Genomic DNA, 18,841 nt, shown 5'->3' on the forward strand with positions numbered 1-18,841 from the left:
ATTTATAAAATGAATTAATTTTTATTTTACCTTGGCAAAATCCTGATAAATGAAGGTTGGATCCTCAATGAACAATCCAATGTCCGAATCGAGAATTGAACTTCTCTGGGGAGCAGCGGCCAATTCTGCTGATTGCGTTTCAACTGTTTCAAATCGTTTTGACAATTCTTCTTGCGTGATTTGGTAAGATTCAGACTTTTCCGAAAGTCGCTTCATTCGTTCCATAAGGGTCTCAACACCGACTTCTTGCTCTCCTACTATACTGGGTGAAGAAGGCGGCGACGGGATGGATTCTATTTCAAATTAAAGAAGAAGAAAAAATAATCAAAAACATATTTTTCTATATTCTTTTTTTTTTAAATTATTTCAATTAATAAGTAAATTTATTTCTTATTTAATTCAAAAAATTAGAAAGAAATTATCAATTTTTTGAACACATGAATATTCTCCACTTGTACAAATATTGAAATTTTGTTACATTATTATTTATTAATTTTATTAATAATTTATATTAATTATCATTATTATATTACTTTTTATTATTAATTATTATAATTATTATTTTAATTATTTTTATTATTATTATAAATATTATTTATTATAATTGAAAATAATTTATATTTTAGAAAAAAAAAGAAGAAATAAATTTTCTTTAGAATGCATGAATATTCGAATGGGAATGTAAATTAATTTTTTTTTTTTTTTTTGAAAATGAAAAGATTTCTCGTACCAGTCTTGCCACTGCCATTGAGAATTTTCTTGGGACTACTAGAAAGTTTGTCTTTGGCAGGTTGTATTTTAATGCTATTGTCTTGGACATTCTCCTTGTAATGATAACCTGCAACGTTGTCCAATTCCTCGTTAATGCCGCAGGAGAAGACGAAGGACGACAGCGAATGGAAGTGAGCCAAAAGAACTATCGCATGGACAACTTCGGCTAACGACCAATTATCGGCACCTTTCGTTAATTTCTGCAAAAAATGACAATCGATTATTAATTTTATTTTTCAATTTAAAATGATTAATAATTAAATTAAAATTTATATATCATTTTTAGGAACACACAAAAATAGTTATTTTTTTTTAACGTTTTGAGATTTCAATATTTGATTCGAAAATTTTATTTTCACATTTAAATATTGAAATTCCTTTTTCAAAATCATTGGAAAAAAATTATTTTTGTAAATATATTCTATTATTATTATTGTTATTATACTTATTAGAAAAAATTCAATTAATGAAAGTCGAAAAAAATTGTTTTAAAAATTATCAATTTTATAATTAATTTGATAATTTTTTTTTTCTTTAACAGAGGGATCTCTATGTGAATGCGATAAGAAATAATAATTTTTCAAAAAAAAATGTTCGCCGTATATCGAATGATGAAAGTCGTCGTCGTCATCGTCGTCGTCGACGTCGTTAAGTTTAAAATAAATTTACAGTAAACATATCAAAAACAAGACAGTAAATTATAACGACGAGGGATATAAATCAAAAAAAGAGTATACATGTATATATATGTATATTTTACGAGTGAACTTACTTCTATGTGTGTTTTATTGAGGAGCCAAGGCCTGTGTGCAAGAATTTTGTTGATCTCATACAAATCCTGTAGCTTCCCTGGTATCGATCTTAAGCCCTGAAGCCACGATGGATCGCCACCTTGATGTAGAAATTCTGACTTTTGAAGATTAATGAGGTAGCTGCATTGATGCCTTCCAGCAGCCTGTAAAATATTTTTCTCATTTCAGAGTCTTTATATTTATATGATTTTTTTTTCGCCACAACTCACTTCAAAAAAACTTTTGCAATGAAATTAAATATAAATCAAAAAATTTAAAAATGAAAAAAAATATTCATTGAATACATTTTTTAAACCAGAAAAAATTGAACTATAAATTTTTAATTTACAAATTTTCATTAATTTTAATTTCAATAATTAATTGAAATAAATTGAGGTAGATAATTAATTTATAATTGGAAAAATAATATTTATTTATAATTATTTATTAATTTTAATAATTACAAATAATATATGTTAATAATTAATTTTATATTCTAATAATTATTAAAATAATTATTTTCAAAATTATATAGGTAGAGAATAATTAATAATTAATAATTAATAATTAATAATTAATAATTAATAATTAATAATTAATAATTAATAATTAATAATTAATAGTTAATAATTAATAATTAAGAATAAAAAAATATTAATAAAAGAATCAATAAAATAATTGAGAAAAATGTCTATAGATAAACAATAATTTTGAGGAATTTTGTGAATTATATTTGAATAAATCAGTGTATAAATAGAATCAATTTAAAAAAAAAAAAAAAAAATATTTGCTCTAAAAGACCTGTTTTTACACTTTTCTTTCAAATGATTATCTTATCATTTATCCCGTTTCGATGTTTGCTCTCACAAATTTAATAGACGATAAATGTCTTCGATTAAAGCCGATGTGACAATGAGTCTTACATTACTTGAAGAAGTGAAAACAAAAAAATTATTGTTTTCCCCTAAAAACTTAGATCGACATTTTATTTTCCATTATTTAATAAATATTTCGCATTTTAAAAAATTATATTAAATATATTATACGTTAATGAATATTTTTATTAATTTTAATAAAATTCACTGAATTTTATTTAATCAGATTAAATAAAATAAAAATTATTACTTTTATAACCTAATTATTTTATTTATTTTTTTTTACAATTAAAAATAAAAATTATTAATAAAATAAAAAATTATTCCAATAAAAAAAACATTTTAATCATAAAAATTACACGACTTAAAAAAAAAGAATTTAGTTAAAATTCTTCTTTAACTTTTTATTAATTATTCGAACCAAATAAAATGTATATTATTAAATTTATTTATAATTTATTTATAAATAAAAATTTATTTGTCTTAAACTATTTTTTCGATTTTGGAAATTAGATAAAAATTAAATATTTTTATTTCGGGTAAATAAATTTTATAAATAAATAAACTAAATTGGAAAAAAAATTTTTTTTTTTGCATAAATTGACAAATTTTATTTCTTGGGACAAACAAAAATTTTTATTAACACAAAAAAAAATATTTACATTTATAATAAAAAGAAAATATAATTTTATTTTCTAATTATTTATTTTTGTAATTAATAAAAAAAAATACGAAAAAATTACTCACCATGATTGCGATGAGATGTCGATAATCGTAGGGAAGAGGACCGTCTCCACGTAGAATGAAATTTTGTGTTTTCAAAAAGTGTTCCAAATAGGAAGGATGTGAAGACATAACTCTCGAAACATGATCTAGCCTGTTGTTTTGTAGGAAAGCATCCATAAACAGCATATACGACTGTAAAATAATAAAAAAAAGGCCAAATTAATTACTATAACACACACTCGACATATTTTTCATATTACATTAAAAAAAAAAAAAAATTCATATAAATTTAATTTTAATGAAAAAGTTTCTCTCGTCTGTAATTGTACATTTATACGTTTGCAACATGCTAATTAGGGAACGTGTAAACAACCATATACACACACATATATATATGTATATATAACGAATATATGTTAATTTAACTTTCAAATGTAATAATCATGTGAATCAGCAACCGGCTTTATTTATGACTTATATATACCTGAATGTAAAAAAAAAAATTATATTCAACAGAAAACAATTATTAGAATCTAAGGTATTAGCCTCTCTTTTCTGCAATTATTAAAAAATAAATTATCTCTCCGAGAGTATTCCATATATACATCATTACAAGAAATATCAATTATTTATTCATTTATATTATTTCCTACTTCGATTATTGACTTTTATTTCTATAATTTAAACAAAAAAATTTCCCCTACTTGCTTTTCTATAGTAAAATAATAGAAAATTTTAATTAATTATATATTTTATTATTACTTTTTTTTGATTTTATTTATTGTACATTAATTTTAATTGTTTTTTTTTAAATTTAATTTAAAAATGTAATTTGATTAATTAATAAATTATAAACTGTTGTATAATTAATGAAACTAATTAACTTAAATATATATATATATATATATATGGGACGTTCTTTGTCAACCGGACCACCCCATCTCTCCATAATTGGTTTAATTTAAAAAAATTTTATCATATTGGAAAAATTAGCTTGGAATATCTACTTTTTAATCCCGTTGGGCGCTTTTTGAAATTCAAAATGGCGACTTAAATATGGCGCCTAAACGACATAAAAAACACAAAAAATCCACTAATATGATCTATATTATTGTTTAAAGCTTCACATATGACGATAAAAATAACCACAACATAGTTTACTTACAAACTGATAACGTATCTCCATTCAAAATTCAAAAATTCAAAATGGCGGATTAAATATGGCGGATAAAATTAAAAATTGAGCTAGACCCGTGAAAATTACTACTTGGGGGTTTTCGAGGTCGCTGATTACGAATCCGGTGTTAGTTTTCAAAAATTCAAAATGGCGGATCCAATATGGGGGACAAAAATTGAAAAAATGGAGCTAATTTCGTAAAAATGTCTACATAGGGGGTTTTTTGGTCGCTGATTACAAATCCAATGTCAGTTTTAAAAAATTTTTAAATAGTTGATGACAAATCTCTATTTAAAATTCAAAATGGCGGATAGAATTAAAAAATTAAGCTAGTTTTGTGATTATTAATTAAATAATCCTCACGTAATTTCCATAAAAAGTTATCTGGCGTTGTATTTGATAAGTTCAAATGGCACCTTTTTACGTTCAATATAAAAAAGTTAGATCAATTTTTTATATTTTGGTCCACCATTTTATATTCACCATTTTGATTTTTTAAAAAGTAACGATGAATTCGTAAAGATTGTCCTGAAAAACCCTTAGGTAGACATTTTAACGAGTTTAGCTCAATTTCTTGGATTTTTGGTCAGCCATTTAGAATTTTTAAAAAGTAACCGCAGATTCGTAATCAGTGGCCCCGAAAACCCCCCAGTAAACAATTTTACGGGTTTAACTTAATTATTTAAATTTTGGGCTACTATTTTAAGTCTGCCATTTTGAATTTTTAAAATCTAATAACGGATTTGTAATCAGCGACCCCAAAAACCCCCGAGTAACAAGTTTCAGGCGAATCTAAACGATTTTTTAATTTTTGTCCATCATATTGGATCCGCCATTTTGAATTTTTGGAAACGAATACCGGATTCGTAATCAGCGACCCTAAAAACCCCCGTGTAACAAGTTTCAATCGAATCTACACGATTTTTCAATTTTTTGTCCGCCATATTGGATCCGCCATTTTGAATTTTTGAAAACTAACACCGGATTCGTCATCAGCGACCCCAAAAACCCCCGTGTAACAAGTTTCAATCGAATCTACACGATTTTTCAATTTTTCCGCCATATTGAATCTGCCATTTTGAATTTTTGAAAACTAACAACGGATTCGTAATCAGCGACCCCAAAAACCCCCGAGTAACAAGTTTCAGTCGAATCTAAACAATTTTTCAATTTTTGTCCGCCATATTGGATCCGCCATTTTGAATTTTTGAAAACTAACACCGGATTCGTAATCAGCGACCTCGAAAACCTCCAAGTAGTAATTTTCACGAGTCTAGCTCAATTTTTAATTTTATCCGCCATATTTAATCCGCCATTTTGAATTTTTGAATTTTGAATGGAGATACGTTATCAGTTTGTAAGTAAACTATGTTGTGGTTATTTTTATCGTCATATGTGAAGCTTTAAACAATAATATAGATCATATTAGTGGATTTTTTGTGTTTTTTATGTCGTTTAGGCGCCATATTTAAGTCGCCATTTTGAATTTCAAAAAGCGCCCAACGGGATTAAAAAGTAGACATTCCAAGCTAATTTTTCCAATATGATAAAATTTTTTTAAATTAAACCAATTATGGAGAGATGGGGTGGTCCGGTTGACAAAGAACGTCCCATATATATATATATATATATATATATATATATAAAGTAAAGTATTTTTAATCAAAATCAATCATAAATTATGTACAATAATTTAATTCCAACATTTGAATAACTTCTGCTTTTAGTGTGAATTAATTTAAATATTTGAACAATTTTTTTTTATTATTATAAATGATAATTTAAAAAAAAATAAAATAAAAGTTTCATTAAAAATTTTACTTTACATACAGGATCGGATTTAAATGAAATGACACACGAAAATGGATGAAGAAAATTATAACAATTCCAATTTATGGCTTAATTTTTTAATGAATTGTCAATATTAAAATTATTAAAATTATACCTAAATTTTGAGGTTATGTTCATTTATTGGTTAAGGGAATTTGAGGTTATGTCTGTCGAACATAGCCTTAAACCCAACGGCAATCCTGAGGACTTGCGACTATATTCAGAGTCTTGATATTATTTTATATTATTAAATAATTATTATTAATCATTAATAATTTAAAAAAGCGAATTATTATTATTTTAAAGAGTTAAATATAAATATATATATTTTCACGCCTTTTGTATTTTGCCCAGGGTTCTAGAGCCGGCCCTGTTCTAAAAAAAAACCACTAGGCTTATATTCGCTAAAAATAAAGTTTATAGATTATTTATTGGATGAAATATGTATTTTTACTGATAAGAATAAAAGTTATGAATCTCAATATGGAGGTACCAGGTTATATAAATTGACTTATAACCGTTGCCAGATAAAATTATACCGGTAACAATTATAGTGTCGAAGAAAGAAAAAAAAACACACAAAACAGTTGCTACATTTTTTTTTTTAATTTTATAAAAACTAAAATTATTGGCAAAATTTGAAAATTTCAAGACGCATGCAATTTTTACTTATTTTTTTTTTTTTTTTATTATAATAAAAATTTAGAGAATTTTATTTTTCTTTTCATTTCAATATTTATTGCTGATAAAATTTTGTTGAAAGAAACTTTTATTGCTGATAAGAAGAACTTTTTTAAGAGATAGGACGCTTATTATTAACAATTATTATATATGAATGATAAATATACTTGAGAGAGAGAGAGAGAGAGAAAAAAACCAGGAAAACTAGAAATTGTTATAATATATACACTGAGACAGAGACACACTAGACAGAACGGTAAACAACTGACTGTCACGAACTCGTTAAATATATATATATCAGAACAATCGATCATACATCAGTATAATCTTAAACGATCTCATGAGACTTCATTTTAATCCTCTTACCGAAAAACTCTTGTTGGAAGGGTGAAATGACAAAGTTCACGATTTAATTACAAAAAAAAAAAAAAAAAAATAACTTTCACTATAAATAATTCACGTTTTTTTCTTTAAACTGTAATTATAAAGTAGTTTACTGATTTTCATTATAAAAAAAAAAATTAAAAAAAAAATTGATGATACAAGTCTGAATAATGCATTCTTTGATAAATTAGTCTGAATTATATTTTATATATAAATATATTCAATCCTATAATGAAATTATAGCATGTACAATTAATTAGAATTTAATTAATGCTCATAAAATTTAATTTAAAATTGAATTGTACAATCAAATTTCAATTTCCCTTTCAAACTATAAACAATTAACTATCATCATCATCATCATTTTTACTGAAACGTGAAATTAATTATAATCAAATTAAAATGAAATTCAGAAATAATATAATTTCTTTAAATTGAAAATAATTTATCTGATGGATAATTAATTTGTACAGTATATAATAGTAATAGTAATAATTATAATTATAATAATAATAATAATAATTTTTATTATTATTATTATTATTATTATTATTATTATTATTATTATTATTATTATAACAATAATAATAGTGATAATAATAATAATAATAATAATAATAATAATAATAATAATAATAATAATAATAATAATAATTGTTTACGAATTAATTATAAATTATTTGTTCAACACGCTACTTTCGTTATCCCAACTAGCACGTAATATTACTGTAATATTACAGTAACATTACCGGGTAATGTTACTGGAATATTACAGTGATATTAAAATATCCGCCTAATGGTGATATTACCGAGTAATATTACTGTAATATTACTGCAATACTACTGTAATATTACGTTAATGTTACAGTAATATTACTCGGTAATATTACAGATTGATTTGAATTACTCATAAAGCATCACAATCGTAAATATATTGTAAGTCAGTGTGGCTTGTTGATAAAACTCTGGACTTGTGTGCCTTGAGTTCGGGGTTCGATTCCCCGGTTGGGTAATATTCTTCTAATATTACTGCAACATTCTCCTGTATTATTACCTTAATATTACAGTATAATATTACTGTAATGTTACTGTAATATTACAGTGATAAAGCCTGAATATTACCGTGTAATATTGCAGTAACATTATCCGGTAATATTACTATGAGGCGGACATTTTAATATCACTGTAATATTACAGTAATGTTACTGGGTAATATTGCTGTAATATTACTGGGTAATATTGCTGTAATATTACGTGCTACTTGGGATGTATAAACATTATATTTAAATTCATTTTTTGATTGATATTCTAATAATTGTTGTTCCGCTGTTTTTTTTTAATGTATGTAAAGAAAGAAACAGTATAGTTATGTGTGCTATTAAGTTCAACAACTTGAAAGAATTGAAAAGCTTCAATTTGCTTAATTTCTTTAGACAAGAACTGACTTTGGCTTTTTTTTATTATTATTGTTATTTTTCTTTTTTTTAATTTCCTTCCTTCTCTTTCGTTGCTGAGAATAAAAAAAAAAAAGAAAATATATATAATAAAGCTCTATTAAAATTTATGTGGATGTTTATGCGACTCGTTGGATACATTCAATCGTGGCAACTGCCTTGTCGATTCATTGACTTAATAAAGCCACTTGTTTTCGTTGAGAGAATTTTGCTTTTGCCCGTTGATTATATACCCGCTTCATGTCCGCCCACATATGCCACTATATATAGTGCTATTATTATCATCGGCAAATCTTGTTTACCGAAACTGTGCTGGAATATATATATATATATATAACCGAGAGAGGAATTTTAGTCACGAAGATTCGATCTTCTTTCATCTCTCTTTAAATATTCATCATTCTTACTATTTAATTAAATATTATAACAAAAAGAACTTATTTAATATATATTTAGTATTTTGCATCTACATTGTGAAAATAATTTGGAATTTTGAAAAATTGATGTCAAATTCGTAATCAGCGACCCCAAAAACCCCTGAGTAATAGGATTTAGGTGAATTTAATCATTTTTGAAAAAATTCTGCCCCCATATTGGAAACGCCATTTTGAAATTTGAAAATCTGATGTCATATTCGTAATCAGCGACTTCGAAAACCCCCGAGTAACAGGATTTAGGCATATTAGATCAATTTTAAATTATTTTGTCCGCTATTTAAAAATTTTAAAAACTAACATCGGATTCGTAATCAGCGACACCGAAAACCCCCGAGTAACAAAATTTAGGAGAATTAAATCAATTTTGAAAAAATTTTGCCGCTATATTGGATCCGCCATTTTGAAATTTGAAAATCTGATGTCAAATTCGTAATCATCAACCCCAAAAACCCCCTAGTACTAAGATTTAGGCGAATTGAGTCAATTGTAGAAAATTCTTCTGCCATATTGGATTCGCCATTTTGAAATTTGAAAATGTGATATCAAATTCGTAATCAGCGATCTTAAAAACCCCCATGTAACAAGATTTAGACGAATTAAATTAATTTAAAAAAGATTTTACTGCCATATTGGATCCGCCATTTTGAATTTTGAAAAATTGATGTCAAATTCGTAATCAGCAACCCCAAAAACCCCCGAGTACCAAGATTCAGGCGAATTGAGTCATTTGTAGAAAATTCTTCTGCCATATTGGATCCGCCATTTTAAAATTTGAAAATGTGATATCAAATTCGTAATCAGCGATCTTAAAAACCCCCCCAAGTAACAAGATTTAGACGAATTAAATTAACTTTTAAAAAAATTGTACCGCCATATTGGATCCGCCATTTTGAATTTTGAAAATCTGATGTCAAATTCGTAATCAACGACCCTAAAAACCATCGAGTAACAAGATTTATGCGAATCCGATAATATTTTGTCCATTTTTGAAAATTTTAATGTTTTGAAAATTTATATAATTTTAAATAATTTTTCAATAGTTCTGACGCCATATTGTATAAGCCATCTTGAAATTTTAAATACGTATTAAGTGCATTTCTTTAAAGTTCAGAATTATTGAGAGCACTTTTAGTTGAGAATTAAATAATAAGTTTAAACAGAAATGTGCTTGCACGTTGCTATCACTTAAAAACATTTTACTCGGAGGTTTTTAAAGTCCCTCATTACGAATCCAATGTTATTTTATCAAAATTCAAAATGGCGGATCCAATATGTCGAAAGAATTTTTTCGAAATTGATAGGAGTAGCTTGAAAATTGTTACTCGGGGGTTTTCAGAGTTGCTGATTACGAATTTGACATTAGATTTTTAAATTTCAAAATGGCGGATCCAATATGGCGGAATTTTTTTTTCAAAATTGATTTAATTCTTCTAAATTTTGTTACTCGGGTGTTTTCAGAGTCGCTGATTACGAATTTGATATCAGATTTTCAAATTTCAAAATGGCGGATCCAATATGGCGGCAGAATTTTTCAAAATTGATTTAATTCTCCTAAATTTTGTTACTCGGGGGTTTTCAGGGTCGCTGATTACGAATTTAATATCAGATTTTCAAATTTCAAAATGGCGGATCCAATATGGCGGCGGAATTGTTTCAAAATTGATTTAATTCTCCTAAATTTTGTTACTCGGGGGTTTTCAGGGTCGCTGATTACGAATTTGACATCAGATTTTCAAAATTCAAAATGGCGGATCCAATATGGTGATCGAAAAACAAAAAATTCATTGAATTCGATTAATTCTTGTTACTATATGGCATCAAAGTTTCGAAATTAAAAAAGGCGTGTCCAATAGGACGAAATAAGAAATTTAAGAATTATAGAATTCGTTTAATCGTTGTTACTTAAAAAGTTTTAGTGGCCACTTATTACGAATTTTAGTAATAAAATTTTTTTTATATACTACTTTTATTTAAAACAAATATTAAAATTGATTTTTGTATAAATTTCAATTGTCGTGACATCAATTGTCGTGATCAGACAATTTTGCTCTATCTACTATATAAATACGAAATGGAAATATTCTATTAGTATGATAATGATCGTCACGCCTATATCTCTCATAAAGGATTCGTTTCATTTTAACCTTGAAGATCAAAAGGTGTCAATTCCTCTACTGAAAGCGAAACTTGTTACAAATGAAGAAAAAAACAATCATATTTTACTCACACACACACACACACAATGTCGATTCATTACAATAATTTGTCAAGATTGGAAGTAAAAAATTATAGCAATGAAATGTATTCAATAAAATTATGCCACTGTAAAATTAGTTGACATCATTTTTTTATGGAATTAAAAAATAATTTTTGTTGTTACTTCTACACTGGAAAAAATTTAAATAATTATAGTTATTTGACTATTATCAAATAAATATTTACTTAAACCAAATAATTTTTATTTGAATTAAATAAATTTTATTTGAATCAATAATTTCTGTATTTTAAACAAAAATATCAACTTAAATAATAATTATTTGATACAAATAAATATTTATTTAATAATATTAAAGTATCCTATTTGAATCAAATAAATTTTTTTCTTCAGTGTATGAGTAAAATAATATTTTATTTTAACGTTAAAAAATAATGAAAAATTTATTTCTTCATAACACGTGGAATTATAATATAGATATATAACTTTGTTAATTAAAAGTAAAAAAAAAAATAAGAATATAGTGTTAGGTATACAAAAAAAAACAGCAATGTAATATTTTAAGTCTTAATTATGTCATTTTTCCAACTTGATAACAATAATAATATTACTTATATATCAGATTTCAGTTTTACTTCCGCAATGCAATATACGAAATATGAGATTACGAAATAGTACATAGTCTTAATCTCTATTTTCTTAAACAAGTTTTTTTTTTACAAAAATTATGTTTCTCTTCACTTTTAATTGTAGATATATATATATATATATATATATATATATATATATAATAATTAGAATTTTTAAAAAACTTAATTTCACTATAAATTTTGTTTATTTTTCCACCTTTTTTAAAAATTTTATATTCTTATTTATTTAATTTTTTTTATATTACCAATTTTCAATTTAGAATTTTTTTTTCATTTTATGTTTTTTATAAATATAAAATTATTTAAACATTAAATAAAGAAACAAAACTTCTCAAAAGAAAATTACATTTTTGATTCTAGTATTGAATCAGTAAAAATAACATATGAAGAAAATTAGTGCCAGAATTATAATTTCCTATCACGCGACTTTTTCACGTCACATACATACACAAACACACCTCATTTGTATAAAGAAAAACAAGCACGGGTAATCAACATTAAAAAAAAAAATTCTTGCTCAATTTTGCTCTCTACTTTGCATACTGATTAGTAACTATTACATACATATATATATATATATTATAAAATAAAACAAAACATAATAATAAGAAAGTGCGTTTTTAAAATTTATGTAAAATATATTTTGTTTTCTGAAATATATGTTTTCACATTGGAATTGTTTTTAATAAAAGAAATATGTCATTTGGACAAAATTCATTCATGTTTACATAAATGGATTTAGTTATTTTGTTCCAGAGAAAATTTTTTTTTGCAGACAAAACATTTTTTTTTATATCTAGGTATATATAGTACATATATGTATGTGACTGTCATTCTGCATTCGAATAAATGAATTTTAAACGTTCCCTCTATTATAATATTTTTAGAGCGACAAAATACGAGAAATTTATTTTTAAAATCCAAATATTTCTGGTATTTATTTGAAAAAATTAAAAATAAAATTTAATTTAGAAAATATTTTTCAATTTTAAGAAATATTTTACTTTTAAATTGATTTTTTTGCAAAAATTATTTCTAGGACTTATACTAGGATCAAAATAGTTCTTTATTGAATATTTTTTAAATGTAACGAAGATTTAAATATCAATAATATTGAGAGTTGATCCTCTTTGTGTATTTTCACTTAATCAAAACATAACCTATAATTTTTTGCTTCTAAGGTCCCTTTCTTCAGAGAGCGTCACAAATATTATTAATTTATTTTATTTTTATAAAAAATAATTTTAATTTTTCTTCTCTAAAAAATTATTAATTGAAAAAACCAATTAGTAAAAATTATGATAAATGTTGAATAAAAAAAAAAAAGAAAACACTGTCACAGCTTTTTTTTAAAAAAAATTGCTTTAATGAAATCATTTGAATTTCTAGAGAGTAGTTAGACGGGGACATTAAAATGATATGCATAAAAGGCGACTGACTGTTCATTTAACTTAATGAATTTGCAAGATACGATGACAGAAACGTCAACTTTTGATATGAGTTATAATATAATTACAAAAAGGGCAACTAAAAACGCAAAAAAAAAAAAAAAAACAAGATCAAACCACCAAACAAAATGGCTAACTGAAATTTAAGACCGGTTCCATTATACAATATATATATCTGTGCGTGAAACCTTGTACTACATATTCATTCTGTATCACCTACATCAATAATATTTGTCAAGAATCATGTAAGAATTTGATTTTACATATATATATATAAATACATATACTGGTTATGTAAATTTATAAAATGAATTTCCATAAAAAAAAAAAAATTATAAACTGCAGAAGATAATAATCTTCCATCAAAAATATATATAGGTATACTTTAATTAATATATTTATCAATCAAAAGCGAACATTTTGAAAAATTAGTATATGCAAAAATTAATAGAAAAAAAAACTAGTTTTCCTTTAAAAATCTCTTCTTTTACTTTTTATAAGAAGAAAATATAAAAAAATTTAAATTCATATTAAAATATTAATGAATAAATAAATAAAAAAAAGAAATAAACAATAAATTATAATTTTTGAATAAATCAATTTTTTACAAAATTGAAATAATAGTAATAATAATAATAATTATAATTTTAAAAAATAATTAATTTTTATTATAATAAAAAGGCTTTAAATTTTTAGCACATAAATAAAATTTATTGTCGCTAAAATATCTCCCCTTTTTGAAATCAACATTTTCGCGCCCGATAAGCTTCGCTAATCAAAGTTAATTCCCTTTTTTTTCAACAAGCCACAGCACACACAAAAAAAAAAAAACATATACGAGAAGCGCAGAAATAGAATATTTTATCTTTTAAAGATGCGTGATGCCTTTAGTTTTCAGACGCGATTATAAGAGAGAGCGCGAATGGCATTTTATTTTTTTTATTTTTTTTTTTTCATTTCAATTGTTTGAATAGCCTGAAATAACAAGCCTTTACTCGCGCTATCTTACTTTTGATATTTGTTTAAATTTATCCAATTAACGATACAATGAACTTTCAATTTTTTTTTCTTATATATGAATATTCTATTCAATTATATAGAAAAAAAAAATTTGTAAGAAAATGCACAAAAAATTTAGAAAATATTTAATGTTTAAAAATAATTTCTTTTTATTTGCATTTCTCAATCACCATAATTCTTTGAATATAAGTTTTAGTTTTCTTTATATAGTTTGTTGACCAGAAATAGTTTAAGTTCTTTCGAGATGAACACTATACACTTATATATATATATATTATACACACATGAATCCCTTACAACTTATATTTGTGCGACTCTGAATAAACTTCCAAGAATATAAGAAAAATAATCAGAGTTGTCTTCAAATGCGGCTAATGTGAAAGAGAAATTTTGAAATTATACTAAAATACTGAGTAAATAATTATTAAACTGTTTATATTAACGTCAAATTCGTAATCAGCGACCCCAAAAACCTCGGAGTAACAGGATTCAGGCGAATTAAATGAATTTGAAAAAATTCTGCCGCCATATTAGATCCGCCATTTTGAATTTTGAAATCTGATGTCAAATTCGTAATCAGCGACTCCGAAAACACCCGAGTAACAAAATTTAGGTGAATTAAATCAATTTTAAAAAAATTCCGCCGCAATATTGGATCCGCCATTTTTAAATTTGAAAATATGATGTCAAATTCGTAATCAGCGACCCCAAAAACCTCCAAGTAACAAGATTTAGGCGAATTTAATGGATTTTAAATTTTTTCATACGCCATATTTTATCCGCCATTTTGAATTTTGAAATCCTGATATCAAATTCGTTATCAGCGACCCAAAAAATTCCCGAGCAACAAGATAAATATCTGCATCCACCATTTTGCATTTTGTAATTCTGAAGTGATATTTAAAATCAGAGACCCTAAAAACCCTCCATTATGAATTTTTTAAATCTCATGGCAAATTCGTAATTAGCGACCCCGAAAATCCCCAAGTAGCAAGATTGAGACGAATTTAATAACATTTTGTCGGTTTCGAAATATTTACTTAACTATTAACACTTTTTCCACAATTTTTACGTCATATATTGTATCTGCCATTTCAAAATTGACATTAGATTTTTAAAATCCAAAATGGCGGATCCAATATGGCGTAAAATTTTTTTTAAAATAACCGACTTCACTTTAGGCTTGTTACTCGGGGGTTTTTGGGGTTGCTGACTACGAATTTGCCAATAGATTTCAAAAATTAAAAATGGTGGATTCAAAATGGCGGATTCTTTTTTTCAAAATTGACTAAATTCAAAATTCATTATATTCGCCTAATTCTTGTTAGTCGGGGGTTTTTGGGGTCGCTGATTACGAATATGACATTAGATTTTCAAAATTCAAAATGTCGGATCCAATATGGCGGACGACATTTTAAAAATCGACCACAATCGGCTAGAAACTTATTACTCGGGGGTTTTTGGGGTTGCTGATTACGAATTGGACATTATAATTTTAAAATTAAATATGGCGGATCTAATATGGCCGAATTTTTTTTTTCAAAATTGACCGAATTTGCTTGAAACTTATTACTTAGGGTTTTTCGGATCGCTGATTACGAACATCACTTCAGAATTACGAAATGCAAAATGGTGGATTCAATACGGCAGAAATTTTTTTTTTAAGGTGGAAGGGTCAAAATCACAAAGTGTACGGAATCGTGTAAAACTTTCAGCAAAATTGAATAACATATTAATGCACATTATTGTTAAATATGAGCAATTTTTATCGTACGGTTTTCAAGATATTGTCGTCCGAAATTCACTATTTTTCTTATTACTTAGCATTGTGCTTATGGCCGCTGCGAACGAAAAACTGACAACTCGATATATATTACTTCATAACTTTTTATGGTCAATAAGGATTCATCTCAAAATTAAAGCAAAATTAATTTGAAATTCAAGGATCATAATGCTTCAAGTATTGTACAATTTACTGTTTAGTTACCGAGTATTTTTAATCCAAAAATTAAAGTTGGATGTAATTTTTTCTATGACACGAGAGACACAGAGATCGTGGCAACAGCGCAACTTTTGTGAGGGAGAAATTGAATGGCGGGAAGATTTAAATATATCCAAGTATTTAGAACATATTGCTTTACTTATCTTTTTTTCAAGAAAGTTAATGAATAAATTGTTGTAACTCATAATTATTTATTCTTGAAACAATTCATTATATTTTATTTTGATTTAAAATAAGTTACGTAGAAATTAGCTGTGTGCTGTGTGCATCAGCTGTTCTGCAGTGACTGCAGTGTTGCCACGTCTCGCACGGCGAAACACTACATTGTTCAAAATATTACTATTTTTTTTTTTAATTTTTATTTTTTACAAATTTGTACGTTCTAACATAAAAAAATTATTTGAAAATATGATTTTTTATTTTACGTAATAGAATTTACTTTTTTTTTTCAACTTTTAGAAAAAAAAATTTGCTTTCGACTTACTGCGTGGGCCCTTCCACCTTAAACTGATCGAAATCAATTGAAATTCACTACTCAGGTATTGAAGATTTCACTGATTACAATTTTAACATTAAATTCGTGATAAATCCAACATTTACAAAAAAAAAGTTTGCATCGAATCGTATCAGTTTTTTTTAAAGAAAATTTTCTTCATATTGAATCCGCTATTTTGAATTTCAAAAAAACAAACATCAAATTCTTAATTAAATTCATCAAATTTAAAATTAATTTTTGATAATTTATTTTATAATTCAATTCATAATTTAGTTATAATATATTTAACGGAATCTTCATGATCAAGGATAAACGCGTCTAAACTATATTTGTACATATAAATATAAGGATTTTAAAATAATTCAAAGAATCACGTGGAACGACATGCGAGCTGAACGGTTGACCGTATCTCTAAACAGTCAAATAAATATTCTAATTCCACGTGGTGATCGTTGAGGGAATAGTAAAATGGAAGAAACTTTTCTCTCTACACACACACACATATATATATATATATATACAGTGATACAAATTTAAATTCACGAGGCTTTTTATGCTCTATGAATAAAGATCCATGACTAGGAAGGAATTTTCAAAAAAAAGAAAAAATAAAAAAAAAATCGAGATCGTGATAAGACCTATATTGAGGAGAATTAAGAACTCTCTTATGAATCGGTCGTCAACATCGATAATTTGAAATAAGCACGTGCTCGTAATCTTAAGTTGTATTATATATACAAATCAAGGTCGTTCCCTATCACCTTTATATTTATGACAATCTATAATTATATATTTGCAACTATTTGATTTTTTACAAGAGAAATTAAATCAAAATTTTGAATATAAGTCTTATCAATTTTGTCTGGGTATGAAAATTATTATATAGGTTAGAGTTATTTTTTTCAATTTTGATAAAGATTGTAATCTTTTAATTACAATATATATTTAAAATTAATATTATATTGGGCTTCGCACGCCAATCGAAATTTTAAGGTTATGTTCATATTTTAGCTCTGATCTTTGATCTAATTTTAAGGTTATTTTTAAACCTCAGACTTCTGCTTAACTTATGAATTGTCAATGTTCCAGAACTAAGTACTAATAAACCTGAAAACATAATCTCATAATTAGATCAATTTCTAAGTTGAAAGATCGCTGGGATTGAGTTTAAAATCGGCTAACATAACCTCAAAATTACTTTAATTTCTAGGAAAAAAAGGCCGCTGGGTTTAAAGTTAAAATTGGCTAACATAATCTCAAAATTGCTTTATTTTCTAATTCAAAATGCCGCTAGGTTTGAGGCTATATAATCGGCTAACACAACCTCAAAATTACTTTAAGGAGGGTGGCGGGTCAACATAACCTCAAAAACCTGTCAAAACTAAAAAAATTTTTTTTAACGCAAACAAAAATATAATAAATATTAATTTCAAACAATTTTAGAAGATCTAGATTTACTACTTTCGAAAAAAATTATTTTTTTAACAGTTAGTTTTTTTTTCTTTTAAATCAGACAAAAATTGCAATTTTTAACCAATTTTTATAAACAAAAGCTCATTTTACTAAGTGAAATATTATCTACAATTGTTATCTTTTTTATATTGTAATAAGTATGTTCTTAAAAAGTTATAAACAATTAAAATTTTATTTATTAAATAACTTTTGAAGAACATACTTACTACATTATAAAAAAGGTAACAATTGTAGAGAACATTTCACATAGTAAAATGAGCTTTTGTTTATAAAATTTGGTTAAAAATTGCAATTTTTGTCTGATTTAAAAGAAAAAAAAACTAAATGTTAAAAAAATAATTATTGACTTAAAAAATTTTGGAAAAAAATAATTTTTTTCGAAAGGAGTAAATCTAGATCTTAAATTTTAGG

The 18,841-nt window shown here is 25.3% G+C and overlaps 1 protein-coding gene across 4 annotated transcripts in view; it reads right to left on the reverse strand.

Annotated features, from left to right (window-relative positions):
• The window catches only part of LOC127281624 (sestrin homolog), a 322,721-nt gene that overhangs the window by 5,046 nt on the left and 298,834 nt on the right, over positions 1–18,841 (reverse strand). For all 4 annotated transcript variants that reach the window (XM_051305424.1, XM_051305423.1, XM_051305425.1 and 1 more), the window contains 4 exons: positions 3,185–3,355; positions 1,544–1,726; positions 731–971; positions 31–293 (listed from right to left, as the gene is read on the reverse strand). In XM_051305424.1, the coding sequence (XP_051161381.1) occupies positions 31–293; positions 731–971; positions 1,544–1,726; positions 3,185–3,355 (858 nt within the window). The remainder of the gene's footprint in view (positions 1–30; positions 294–730; positions 972–1,543; positions 1,727–3,184; positions 3,356–18,841) is intronic.

This window comes from Leptopilina boulardi, unplaced genomic scaffold (genome assembly GCF_019393585.1).
Source record: "Leptopilina boulardi isolate dan_hultmark-lab unplaced genomic scaffold, ZJU_Lbou_2.1 LbouV2_273, whole genome shotgun sequence".
Taxonomy (NCBI): domain Eukaryota; kingdom Metazoa; phylum Arthropoda; class Insecta; order Hymenoptera; family Figitidae; genus Leptopilina; species Leptopilina boulardi.